Consider the following 15,000-nt stretch of genomic DNA (forward strand, 5'->3'; position numbering starts at 1 on the left):
CTCTTCCAGACCACGCTCTTCCAGACCACGCTCTTCCAGACCACGCTCTTCCAGACCACGCTCTTTCAGACTACGCTCTTCCAGACTACGCTCTTTCAGACTACGCTCTTCCAGACTACGCTCTTCCAGACCACGCTCTTCCAGACCACGCTCTTCCAGACCACGCTCTTCCAGACCACGCTCTTCCAGACCACGCTCTTCCAGACTACGCTCTTCCAGACTACGCTCTTCCAGACCACGCTCTTCCAGACTACGCTCTTCCAGACCACGCTCTTCCAGACCACGCTCTTCCAGACCACGCTCTTCCAGACCACGCTCTTCCAGACCACGCTCTTCCAGACCACGCTCTTCTAGACCACGCTCTTAAAGACCACGCTCTTCCAGACCACGCTCTTCCAGACCACGCTCTTCCAGACCACGCTTTTACAGACTATGCTCTTCCAGACCATGCTCTTCCAGACCACGTTCCTCCTGACCACGCTCTTCCAGACCACGCTCTTCCAGACCACGCTCTTCCAGACCACGCTCTTCCAGACCACGCTCTTCCAGGCCACGCTCTTCCAGACTACGCTCTTCCAGACCACGCTCCTCCAGACCACGCTCTTCCAGACCACGCTCTTCCAGTCCACGCTCTTCCATACCACGTTCTTCCAGACCACGCTCTTCCAGACCACGCTCTTCCAGATCACGCTCTTCCAGACTACGCTCTTCCAGACTACGCTCATCCAGAATACGCTCTTCCAGACCACGCTCTTCCAGACCACGCTCTTCCAGACAACGCTCTTCCAGACCACGCTCTTCCAGACCACGCTCTTCCAGACCACGCCCTTCCAGACTACGCTCTTCCAGACCACGCTCTTCCAGACCACGCTCTTCCAGACCACGCTCTTCCAGACCATGCTCTTCCAGACCACGCTCTTCCAGACCACGCTCTTCCAGACCACGCTCTTCCAGACCACGCTCTTCCAGACCACGCTCTTCCAGACTACGCTCTTCCAGACCACGCTCTTCCAGACCACGCTCTTCTAGACCACGCTCTTCCAGACTACGCTCTTCCAGACCACGCTCTTCCAGACCACGCTCTTCCAGACCACGCTCTTCCAGACCACGCTCTTCCAGACCACGCTCTTCCAGACAACGTTCTTCCAGACTACGCTCTTCCAGACCACGCTCTTCCAGACTATGCTCTTCCAGACTACGCTCTTGCAGACTACGCTCTTCCAGACCACGCTCTTCCAGACCACGCTCTTCCAGACCACGCTCTTCCAGACCATGCTCTTCCAGACTACGCTCTTCCAGACCACGCTCTTCCAGACCACGCTTTTCTAGACCACGCTCTTGCAGACTACGCTCTTCCAGACCAAGCTCTTCCAGACAACGTTCTTGCAGACTACGCTCTTCCAGACCACGCTCTTTCAGACTACGCTCTTCCAGACCACGCTCCTCCAGACCACGCTCTTCCAGACCACGCTCTTCCAGACTACGCTCTTCCAGACCACGCTCCTCCAGACCACGCTCTTCCAGACCACGCTCTTCCAGACCACGCTCTTAAAGACCACGCTCTTCCAGACCACGCTCTTCCAGACCACGCTTTTCCAGACCACGCTCTTCCAGACTACGCTCTTCCAGACCACGCTCTTCCAGACCACGCTCTTCTAGACCACGCTCTTCCAGACTACGCTCTTCCAAACCACGCTCTTCCAGACTACGCTCTTCCAGACCACGCTCTTCCAGACTACGCTCTTCCTGACCACACTCTTTCAGACTACGCTCTTCCAGACTACGCTCTTCCAGACCACGCTCTTCCAGACCACGCTCTTCCAGACCACGCTTTTCCAGACCACGCTCTTCCAGACTACGCTCTTCCAGACCACGCTCTTCCAGACCACGCTCTTCCAGACCACGCTCCTCCAGACCACGCTCTTCCAGACCACGCTCTTCCAGACCACGCTCTTCCAGACCACGCTCTTCCAGGCCACGCTCTTCCAGACTACGCTCTTCCAGACCACGCTCCTCCAGACCACGCTCTTCCAGACCACGCTCTTCCAGTCCACGCTCTTCCATACCACGTTCTTCCAGACCACGCTCTTCCAGACCACGCTCTTCCAGACCACGCTCTTCCAGACTACGCTCTTCCAGACTACGCTCATCCAGAATACGCTCTTCCAGACCACGCTCTTCCAGACCACGCTCTTCCAGACCACGCTCTTCCAGACCACGCTCTTCCAGGCCACGCTCTTCCAGACCACGCTCTTCCAGACCACGCTCTTCCAGACCACGCTCTTCCATACCACGTTCTTCCAGACCACGCTCTTCCAGACCACGCTCTTCCATACCACGTTCTTCCAGACCACGCTCTTCCAGACCACGCTCTTCCAGACCACGCTCTTCCAGACTACGCTCTTCCAGACCACGCTCTTCCAGACCACGCTCTTCCAGACTACGCTCTTCCAGACTACGCTCATCCAGAATACGCTCTTCCAGACCACGCTCTTCCAGACCACGCTCTTCCAGACCACGCTCTTCCAGACCACGCTCTTCCAGGCCACGCTCTTCCAGACTACGCTCTTCCAGACCACGCTCCTCCAGACCACGCTCTTCCAGACCACGCTCTTCCAGACCACGCTCTTCCAGACTACGCTCTTCCAGACTACGCTCTTCCAGACTACGCTCATCCAGAATACGCTCTTCCTGACCACGCTCCTCCAGACCACGCTCTTCCAGACCACGCTCTTCCAGACCACGTTCCCCCAGACCACGCTCTTTCAAACCACGCTTTTCTAGATTACGCTCCTCCAGACCACGCTCTTCCAGATCACGCTCTTCCAGACCACGCTCCTCCCGACCACACTCTTCCAGACCACGTTCCTCCAGACCACGCTAGTTCAGACCACGCTCTTCCAGACCACGCTCTTCCAGACTACGCTCTTCCAGACTACGCTCATCCAGAATACGCTCTTCCAGACCACGCTCTTCCAGACCACGCTCCTCCAGACCACGCTCTTCCAGAGCACGCTCTTCCAGACCACGCTCTTCCAGACCACGCTCTTCCAGGCCACGCTCTTCCAGACTACGCTCTTCCAGACCACGCTCCTCCAGACCACGCTCTTCCAGACCACGCTCTTCCAGACCACGCTCTTCCATACCACGTTCTTCCAGACCACGCTCTTCCAGACCACGCTCTTCCAGACCACGCTCTTCCAGACTACGCTCTTCCAGACTACGCTCATCCAGACCACGCTTTTCCAGACCACGCTCCTCCAGACCACGCTTTTCCAGACCACGCTCTTCCAGACCACGTTCCCCCAGAGCACGCTCTTTCAAACCACGCTTTTCTAGATTACGCTCCTCCAGACCACGCTCTTCCAGATCACGCTCTTCCAGACCACGCTCCTTCCGACCACACTCTTCCAGACCACGTTCCTCCAGACCACGCTCCTTCAGACCTCGCTCTTCCAGTCCACGCTCTTCCAGACCACGCTTTTCCAGACCACGCTCCTCCAGACCACGCTCCTCCAGACAACGCTCCTCCAGACCACGCTCTTCCAGACCACGCTCTTCCATACCATTCTCTTCCAGACCACACTCTTCAGACCACGCTCCTCTAGACCACGTTTCTCCAGACCACAGTCTTCCACCCCACTGTCTCCCAGACCATGGTCTTCCAGGTCACGGTCTCCCAGACTACGGTCTTCCAGATCATGAGACCCTCTGAGACAGCCCACCCTACCATAACTCATGACAAGTAAACCCTCTCCCCGGTCAGCACCGGAGCAACACCTTCCTCAGAGTGTCTCCAGGAACCAGCGAGGAGTAGCGCCGTTGAGACGGGGAAAATAAACACTCCAGACAATGTCAGAGAAAATAACTGGTCTCTTATTTATTGCGAGGACATTATTTTTCCGGACGTCACTTCCACATTATCTCGAGCAAGATGATCGGTGCTTCTTTTGTTATATCTGGACAGGTGGACTGAGTGAGTCCGTACACACTCTGCCATGCAACTTGCCTCTGCTTCCATGTATTATCTTCAGACTGCTACTAGTACTATTACTACTACTGATACTACTACTACTACTACTACTACTACTGCTACTACTACTACTACTACTACTATTACAATTATTATTATTATTATTATTATTATTATTATTATTATTGGCTACTAGTGTAGATCTGGTTATCCACGAGGGATTAAAACTGGCTTCTTCAATGAGAATGTTGTTAGTCATCATGTGAGGCCAAGTGCCTTCAGTGACAACATAAAATCAGTATTTATCATAGAGTGTCGCCAGATAACTCTAGTGCCATTATAATGGCATTCAGTTCTGTTTGCAGTGTAGACGCCCAGGTGTTGATTCTTCTGACTGACTCAACATGGCTGCTTTACTTATTATCTAGGGAGGTATTTTATGGATAAGGTGGGTTCTCAGGGATGGTGGTGGGTTCTGAATGATGGTAATGAATTCTGAAGACTGGTAGTGGATTCTGAAGCATAGTGGTGGATTCTGAAGGATGGTGATGGGTTCTGAATGATGACAATGGATTCTGAAGAATGGAGGGGAGTTCTGAATGATGGTAATGGATTCTGAAGAATGGTGGTGGGTTCTGAATGATGGTAATGGAATCTGAAGAATAGTGGTGGATTCTGAAAGATGGTGGTGGGTTCTGAATGATTGTAATGGATTCTGAAGATTGGTAGTGGGTTCTAAAGGACGATGGTGGGTTTAGAAGTATGGTGGCGGGTCCTGAAGGACGATGGTAGACTCTGAAGGAGGATGAGGTGGGTTCAGAAGGATGGTGGTGGGTTCTGAAGTGATTCGTGAGGGATGAGGTGGGTTCTGAAGGATGGTGGTGGGTTCTAAAAGATGGTGGTGATTTCAAATAGATGAGATGGGTTCTGAAGGATGGTGGTGGGTTCTGAAGGATGTTGGTGGGTTCTGAAGGATGGTGGTGAGTTCTGAGAGTGATCACTGAAAGGTTTTCTCGAAGAAACAACTTCTAAAGGAGGTAGGGCTCTTAATTCAAGGAACTGGAGCTATTCTGACCTTTGTTATATAAAGTGGGTTTATCGCTTTCCCTTGAATGTAACATATGAAAACAGGAAATTAGAGATGGATGCTGGGGATGAGAGATGGATGCTGGGGATGAGAGATGAAAGCTGTAGATGATAAATGGCTGCGCGGGATGAAAGACGGTTGTTGGGATGAAAGATGGATACAGGGGATGAGAGATGAATGCTGGGAATGAGAAATATATGCTGGGGATGAGAGATGGATGCTGGGGATGACAGACGGATGTTTGGTATGAGAGATGGATGCGGGGGTGAGAGATGGATGCCTGGGATGAGATATGGATGTTGCGGATGAGATATAGATGATGGGGATGAGACATCGATGTTAGAAATGAGATAGATGTTGGAATGACTTTTGCAAATATACAGAGGCATAAATCCTGTTCTGTCAAGTGCTCACATATGGATGGTATTGCCTAGAGGCGTGAAATGGATGAGTAGGAAAAGATCAGTCTTGATATCTTTAATGAAAGGAAAAGGAGATGGAGTCAGTAATTTTGGGTGTGTAGAGTGGGTTTGGATACCACCTGATTTGGTGACCTTTACCCACACAAAAATCTTCCCAGTGGACTGAACATTAACCTCATTTAAACGTAAGTGTAATGAGCACTGACCAAGGTCACGATCAAGCCCTCTTAGTCAGATTGTTGAAGAGAACCTCGGTGTGAGACCGAAACATTCATTAATCAACCTCAGGGTGTTCTTCTCTTCAGGCAGAATCGTTTCTGACAACGGTAACTAGCTTCTGTTACCACCACCTAGCTGTTATAAAGAACAGCGGACTTTCATTTAGCAAGTCTCTCATCATATAACACAGTTATTTATTCATGTATCTTACAGTTACTCAAAGTTACTTACTTGTTAACTCCGTCGAAGTCAGCTCCTATACCAACGTGCTGGACACCGGCCACCTTCCTCACGTGGTTGATGTGATCTGCCAGGGGAAGACACAAGGTCATGTTGCATCACCTGGGAAGGCAGTCAGCGGGATGTGATGCTGATATGAGCGAGATGAATATGTGATTACAAATTGTGGTTAATATTCCACGGAAAGAGGTGGGGGGGGGGTTTGAACCCACGGCGAGTGAGTCGTAAAACTCCAGGCCAGTGCCCCACCCGTTCCGTGGTTTGTTTGCGATAGTGTTTTACGATTTCGTGAGTCATGTGGTTAATAGGATGATAATTCTCTCTCTCTCTCTCTCTCTCTCTCTCTCTCTCTCTCTCTCTCTCTCTCTCTCTCTCTCTCTCTCTCTCTCTCTCTCTCTCTCTCTCTCTCTCTCTCTCTCTCTCTCTCTCTCTCTCTCTCTCTCTCTCTCTCTCTCTCTCTCTCTCTCTCTCTCTCTCTCTCTCTCTCTCTTTACACAGGGTTTGACAATGTTAGGTTAAGGATCCCTAGCTTTATTGACAAGCTAATTACAAGTTAAGGATTCCTGACTTTATTGGCAAGCTAAGAGCTGTTACCTACATCAGCTCATTTGAAAGCATTTTTATTGTTATGAGACATACAAGTAGGGAACAGGATGAAGTTGGAGCCATCTGTGGGCCAGCATTTTCATTTGATCAACTAACTTTACCTCGTTACATCATTATGCTGTACGAATGTGTTCCATACTCGAGTCCTCCTGGGTATATATGATCTCAGATTCAGTGATGTTCTGGAGAAGGGCACAGCCAGTGTGAACCTACTGCTTTCTGCCCGTCTTGTGGCATAAAAGCTTGTTTCACGCTGTCCTCGAAGTGGATCCAAGTGTGGTACTTCGACAATATTGGCCTTATGCATAACAGTAAGGCCACCCACATCCCTCCTGTATTGAAGTCTCTGCTGAAATGACAGATCTATCCAGGATGGGCCCAGGCGAGAGATGAGACGTCTTGCTCTGTTCTCTACTCTATTAAGCAGTCGCAGATGAGAGGGGGGGCAGGCAAACCAAGAAAGTGGAGCATACTCAAGGTGTGAGCGTACTTGTGCCTCGTACAGAATCTTGCAACCCCTACTGTCAAGCAGATGCGAGATACGGAGAAGTGCTGTAAGCTTCCTGGCTGCCTTGTTTGCAAGATTTACAACATGGTTCTTCATGGTTAGTTTGGAGTCAAATTTCACCCCAAGGATATCAACTTCTTCTCCAGGTGCCCAACACCCTCCCCATTCATCCTTACTAACCTGCATCAGCATTACCACCATGGTGCCTAGAGACGATCATCATTTGCATTTTCTCAGGTGCAAATGTTACTTGCCATCTATTTCCCCAAGCTGATATAGCTCTTAGCTGGTGATTGATGTAGCTTAGAGCAGCTGGCATTTCTTCTCTTGGATAAGTGAATGTCAGAGTACAGTCGTCTGCATATGCATGGGATTCTGGGATGAGATGAAGAAGGTCGTTGAAGTAGACATTCCATAACAATGGTCCCAGCACGCTTCCTTGTGGAACACTTGCCCCAATAGGATGTCTTGCTGTTTCCGTTCCATTGAGAACTACCCTTAGAGATCTACCATGAAGGTAATCACTGAGGAGACATAGCGTATAGCCTGCAATTCCCAGTGCTTGAAGTTTTACTAAGAGGCCCTGGTGCCACACCCGGTCGTAAGCGCCAGCAATGTCCAGTACTACCACACAGCTGACTTTGGATTCATCCAGTGACTGGTGCCACTTAGTGGAGAGGTTTAACAACAGATCAGCAGCAGAGTAACCTTTCCTGAAGCCATATTGACGGTCACAAAGTAGTGAGTGGAAGTCAAAAAACTCTGTCATTTGTCTTGAGATTATTGTCTCAAGGATCTTACCAGTGATTGATAGGAGTGACACTGGTCTGTAGTTGCTGATTTCTGCTCTGCTCTCTCTCTCTCTCTCTCTCTCTCTCTCTCTCTCTCTCTCTCTTTCATCTAGACACCGACAGTCATTTCTTAAAATGGACAGATGTTAAATGAATTATTAAAAATCGAGTCAAAAGAGAGAAGATAATATTTACAATTTGCAAGCAGATCTAACACCATTAAACAGTCCCAGGAAACCTTCATGTTAGGTAACCCTATAGTTTACATTACACTTCAAGTTATTCAGGCGTCCGAGAATCAAGATACTGTATCAGTGCACGCACCCAAGCCCCGGGATACTGCCATGATCCTCACCTCCCTTTGCTTCTACCTGAGAGATACTGCCATGATCCTCACCTCCCTTTGCTTCTACCTGAGAGATACTCCCATGATCCTCACCTCCCTTTGCTTCTACCTGAGAGATACTCCCATGATCCTCACCTCCCTTTGCTTCTACCTGAGAGATACTCCCATGATCCTCACCTCCCTTTGTTTCTACATGAGAGTTACTCCCATGTTCCTCACCTCCCTTTGCTTCTACCTGAGAGATACTCCCATGATCCTCACCTCCCTTTGTTTCTACCTAAGATATACTCCCATGATCCTCACCTCCCTTTGTTTCTACCTGAGAGATACTCCCATGATCCTCACCTCCCTTTGTTTCTACCTAAGATATACTCCCATGATCCTCACCTCCCTTTGTTTCTACCTGAGAGATACTCCCATGATCCTCACCTCCCTTTGTTTCTATTTAAGATATAATCCCACGCTCCTCATCTTCCTTGGTCCCCTTAAGGAAGGTTCCTTGACGTTGATAAAGGACTCTTAATCTAGGGAATTGGATCTGTGCTCCGGTTCCCTGAATTGAGCCTGAATGCCTTCCATCCACCCCCCCCCCACATGCGCTGTATAATCCTACGGGTTTAGCGCTCCCCCATAATCATAATAATTATAATCACCTTCCTTCGTTTCTACCTGTGAGATAAAGTCCTCTTTCTCATATATTCTCTACTGACTTACTAAAGCTCACTGTGTGGGCGAAATGCTTTTCAATTACTGCAGCGTGTCATTATTTACATTCCATTCCAGTTCCATGCTGGGAAACTGTTGAAGTGTCTTGTACATATCTATCACAGCTCTTAGGTTCAATTGCTCTTGCGATTAAATTCACTCCATTTCTGGAACTGGTTTGGTTAACTGTTTATTGGTTGCTAAGTTTAATGGCGTCGTGAATTGGTTGTCTAGTATGGAATGAAAATGCTGATTTTTGACTTCAGGGTTTTCCGGTATATATAATTTGTTCGGGCCATAATCTATAATTTTCGCTCCAGTGATTATTAAGAGTCTTAGATCATTACTGTATATACAAGCAGTGTTAAAGTCTGGTTGTTAAGCGTGAAACCCATCGACTGTACGAAGTCATTAAATAGTGCTGCATGTTCCTTCTATACCATCAGGTCAGAGTACTTTAATCTCAAAGATAAACACCTGAAAGTGGATATACTCTGCGGCTCTCGGTTTATAAATATATATGGAAATACACCTCAGAATATATAATGCATTAAAGCTGCGTGGTTTGTTTTGTTGAAAGTCTATCGATGCGCCTGAGTCAAGGTTACATCTCACCTTCACACCAACAGTGGAGAATACATTGAGATGCAAACCTTTCCTTGTATATAACCTTGTTGCATTATACAAAGAGGTGAAATTCATGCATGAATTTAAAGAACTGATAATTTAAAAAAAAAAAAATGTTAGTCTCGATATAAATAGCATTTTCACTATTTTTTTTTTTTTTGGGGGGGGGAGGCTCCTTCAAGACAGAGTTCGGCTCCTACAAAGGCTGAGTTGACAGGCTTATGCCCACTTTCTTATTTCTCGTTTTCTATAATAACAATATATGGGAAACTTTCTAAAATCGAAACTCCATAAAACTCTCGGGGTAGCGCCGTTTGTAAGGTGGACGGAAGACATGCAACATCAGCAGAGCAAGGTGGACGGTGGCAACTACCTCCAGCAGGGTTCAGGGTTCAAACTGCACTCACTTTTGTGAAAATGTTTTGGGCTGAAAGTGGGTGTTAGGGAGCTTGGGAACTGGGTGCTACGGATTTTTTGGAGAGTTGCTGCTAAGAATCTTGGGCGAATGGGTGCTGGGAGACTTGATAGACTGTAATTTGGAATCTTTCAGTCACTGGAGCTAGAAAAACAGAAGAAAACAGAAAAACAGAATATATTTTGCTCTGGTTATTTTATTCGTTTCTCCGTCTCTTGGAGTACCAGAAGATTAGAGATTATTAGGGAAACCTTAATATTTCTTTCTTTATAATTACGCAAGGAAGATTATTCTGATTCAGTGCCATAGCGTTTTGGTTCATTTTTCTCTAATAAAGGTGCTGGAGAAATTTTCACGATATATAAAGGATTTGGGGGGATCTATTGAGTGAATAAAATATTTTTAAAATGTTATCAAATAACTAAACTACTCTGGGGGTTTATGCTATAGATAAACTGTTGTAAATGTGATGCACTCTAAGGCCTATCCGGTTACATTTTATTAGATTTTTGCTGTGCGTTAGACCCATGTGGGTCATTCAGCCAGCCTCTCCCCGACGCTTGGGTGACCTCATATACAACACCACCGCCGTACCCATTGACGCAGAGAGAACAAGAAGCTTCTAAATCTGATTTTGTTTCTAGACACAGGACTGTGAAGGCCTTCTCTTCCAAGTATAATGATTTTAATGGCATATACAACAGACAAGTATATGCGACACTATAGAATCATCAAAGCTGAGGAACTGATCACCTATCGAGGCTGAAGGACTGCTCACCTTCTATCAAGGCTGAGGGACTGATCACCTCCTATCAACGCTGAAGGGCTGATCACCTCCTATCAAGACTGAAGGACTGATCACCTCAAACTACTGATTCACGTCTTCCACCGTCTCAAGTAAAAATAGACTGATAAAGCCACAGGATGGCGAAACGTCTCCACAATAAAGATATTCAAGCGTTGTCCCATCCCCTTGTTTGTCCAAATCATATTTCACAATAAATTTAACACCACATGGGCTTCTTGGATTTAATACAGAAGACCTTATCGTCTTGGTCGTCTTTAAAACAAACTATTATGACACCTGCTGAGGCTATCATTACCTTCGGTGTAAGAACAAGACCAGGCTGAGGTTATCATTACCCTGGATGTAAGAACAAGACCAGGCTGAGGTTATCATTACCCTGGATGTAAGAACAAGACCAGGCTGAGGCTATCATTACCCTGGATGTAAGAACAAGACCAGGCTGAGGCTATCATTACCCTGGGTGTAAGAACAAGACCAGGCTGAGGTTATCATTACCCTGGATGTAAGAACAAAACCAGGCTGAGGCTATCATTACCCTGGGTGTAAGAACAAAACCAGGCTGAGGCTATCATTACACTGGGTGTAAGAACAAGACAAGGCTGAGGTTATCATTAACTTAGATCTAAGAACAAGACCAGGCTGAGGTTATCATTATCCTGGGTGTAAGAACAAGACCAGGCTGAGGTTATCATTATCCTGGGTGTAAGAACAAGACAAGGCTGAGGTTATCATTACCCTGGATGTAAGAACAAGACCAGGCTAAGGTTATCATTAACTTAGATCTAAGAACAAGACCAGGCTGGGGTTATCATTATCCTGGGTGTAAGAACAAGACAAGGCTGAGGTTATCATTAACTTAGAACTAAGAACAAGACCAGGTTGAGGTTATCATTACCCTAAGTTGTTGTTCTAGATTCGCCAGTATAATCTCCCGGCCCGGGCCTTTTCCAAGTGGTGGCTCTACCGTGGTTCCTTGTCAAGGGAGTGTCTCGGACCAATGTCTGCCACGGGAGGATGTACAAGTACCTCCTCGTCTTCTGGGGCTGGCTGTCCCCAGGCCAAGCCCCATTCCCCGCCCCCACGAGGCTCAGCGGAAGAAGCTAGACACATTGAGCTGCCACAAACCCTACCTACACTAGACTAGAAGGGTGTGATAGCTGTATAGCAGCAGACGATGTCAGGAGGTGCAAAGGCAGCAAGCATTACAGGATCCTTTACGAGCCATACCCCAGCTTTGGGCCGCGTCCCGAGCGCTAGGGAACCTCAAGAATGCCTCTTCCTGTGAGTGTTGCTGCTGCTACTTCACTTGTCCGTTGCACTCCTATTTACTCTGAGTGAAAGAACAAGGTCTGGCTAGGAACGACATGTACACTGGGGACCGAGCCAATGTGTTCGTCATCTGGTGTGAGGGAGCTCCAGGTTTTACTCTACAGTATTCTATATATGTCTTTTTTCTTTACTTTCACAATAGGGTAATATTCTCAGAACCACTCAACCGCTTTCTCCTTACGCTAAATTATCCGCACGGGTTTAGTGTTTCATATAAATATAAGCAACACCCAACAACAACAGTCTCAGTTAACTGGGGTACAAAATTTTGGTGAAATGCTTGCAGTGAAAAGGTTAGTACCTCCGAGTACCTCCAGGGGTACAACGGAGGGTAACTGTCGAGTGAGCCAGGTACGTCTGACTTCATGTGAGCCAGGTACACCTACTGACTCTATGTGAGCCAGATACTTCTGTTGACTGCATGTGAGTCAAGGACATCTGTTGACTTCATGTGAGCCAGGTACATCTATTCATGTGAGCCAGGTACATCTGTTGACTTCATGTGAGCCAGGTACATCTATTCATGTGAACCAGGCGCATCTGTTGACTTCATGTGAGCCAGGTACATCTATTCATGTGAGCCAGGTACATCTGTTGACATCATGTGAGCCAGGTACATCTATTCAAGTGAGCCAGATGCATCTATTGACTTCATGTGAGCCAGGCACAACTACTGATACCATGGAAGGCAAATTATGACTTATACTGACATCACAAGAGACAGGCCACGACAAATACTGTCGTCAAAAGAGTCAGACCACATATATTCTGACATTACATGATTGGAAACTGATTCAGGCAGACAGTTGTCTACATTTTAGACAACTGAAAATAATTATCTTCGATACTTTTTTTGCGTTTAATTCTACGCACGTGTAATAAGAGAGAGACACTTAAGTTGAGACACATATGTTAGAAGAGACACATATGTTAGCAGAGACACATATTTTAGCAGAGACACATGTGTTGAAAGAGACACATGCTCTGAAAGACAGAAAGACACGTATGTTGAAAGAGAGGCAGACGTGTGTTTGGATAAATGCTGAAAGTGAGAGACAAATGTGTTTTGAACGGGAGACACATGTGTTGGCTGTCTCATCACGTATCACTTAATGACCATGGAACTACCTACTTTAAAAAATCTGTAAAAAAGCGTATGTGAACACTGTGGCCCGACAAAACCGGGTAAATATTCCGGTAAAAGTGTCGTATACGCGAGTATGTCAGCGCGTTGCACTTTCATAAGTGGTGTATATGCAAGTATATTCTGGTAGTAGTAAGTGGCATATATACACGTTATTCACGATATTAAAAAAATATAAATGGCGTATATATTCGTTAATCACGGTGTTGAATTATTAAATGTGACGTATTTGCATTACGCAAGCATATTAGAGTTGCACTAAGCAGGTTAATATGCTGCCTCATTATGTGGCATATACGCAAGTATACCAGCTTGATATACTTGAAACTTGGGAGATATGTTCAAATACGCAAATTTTCACAGTACCACACGAATGTAATTTGTCATAATTTCTCATAAGTTGAATTACCATATTTTTTTCTCGCCCTAGTAAAGCCATCCCCTCAACGAGGCCCAAAATAAAATTAGAAAACGTACCATGAAAATTTACATGCAGATCGAATATTTCCTGGGACGAATATTTTTTTTAATTCCCCCGAAAATGTTTTGCAGATAATCCTCTCTTTCCTTCTGTTTACCAATATTCGTTATTTAGTGTCAGAAATTTGTAAATATCCGAGTTTTTTTTTTAACTGATTCTGGTATTTATTCCCATTCTCTCTCTCTCTCTCTATCTCTCTCTCTCTCTCTCTCTCTCTCTCTCTCTCTATCTCTCTTTCTCTCTCTCTCTCTCTCTCTCTCTCTTTCTCTCCCTCTCCCTCCCTCTCTCTCTTTTAAGTTAGATTAAGCGTTCCTACCTTTATTCACACGCCAAGAACTGTTACCTACCTCCTCTCTCTCTCTCTCTCTCTCTCTCTCTCTCTCTCTCTCTCTCTCTCTCTCTCTCTTTCTTTATCTATCTATATATTCATCTGTCTATCTTTTTTCTATCTATCTACCCGTCTCTGTGACGTACACAGACCTACACAGGCAGGGGCCCAGGCAACCTGCTGAGTAAAATTACAACAAATCATCTGTTTTAAATAACGAGGCAAGAGAATGAGAAGGGAGCACTAGAGAGGCATAGAGAGGGAAGAAAAGTAAAGAAACAAGGAGGGGTAAACAGGGAGACAGAGGGAGAGTTACAGGAAGGAGCAAAAGTGGAGTAGGAAGGAAGGAACATGAGAGGCAGGAACGAAATAGAAGGGACAAGGTGGAGAAAAAAGGGTGAAAGGAAGATGAGGGGATACGATAAGGAGAGAGTTATCAAGAGAGAGTTTATGTACATGGAACTAGATGGAAGTATATGTGTGTACATAGAGGTACACAGGACTGAGTTATCAAGAGAGAGTTTATGTACATGGAACTAGATGGAAGTATGTGTGTGTACATAGAGGTACACAGGACTGAGTTATCAAGAGGGAGTTTATGTACATGGAACTAGATGGAAGTATGTGTGTGTACATAGAGGTACACAGGACTGAGTTATCAAGAGGGAGTTTATGTACATGGAACTAGATGGAAGTATATGTGTGTACATAGAGGTACACAGGACTGAGTTATCAAGAGGGAGTTTATGTACATGGAACTAGATGGAAGTATATGTGTGTACATAGAGGTACACAGGACTACAGAATACAGGAATACATAAGAGTGATTAGTATTACTTGTGAGTGAACAACATTACGTGTTAGTACACACGACAACATGGCAGTACATGAGCACTATCATGCTTACCTCCAGCACGAGATCCAAACATTTCGTTCATGGATTCAAAACGTACTGAAGACAATAATGAAGA

At 46.4% G+C, this 15,000-nt stretch overlaps 1 protein-coding gene across 1 annotated transcript in view; it reads right to left on the reverse strand.

The window, feature by feature from the left end:
* Positions 1-15,000, reverse strand: part of LOC128691544 (uncharacterized) — a 504,586-nt gene that overhangs the window by 17,161 nt on the left and 472,425 nt on the right. The window contains exon 11 of the mRNA XM_070088746.1: positions 5,933-6,008. Within this exon, the coding sequence (XP_069944847.1) occupies positions 5,933-6,008 (76 nt within the window). The remainder of the gene's footprint in view (positions 1-5,932; positions 6,009-15,000) is intronic.

This window comes from Cherax quadricarinatus, chromosome 26 (genome assembly GCF_038502225.1).
Source record: "Cherax quadricarinatus isolate ZL_2023a chromosome 26, ASM3850222v1, whole genome shotgun sequence".
In the NCBI taxonomy this organism is placed as follows: Eukaryota; Metazoa; Arthropoda; class Malacostraca; order Decapoda; family Parastacidae; genus Cherax; species Cherax quadricarinatus.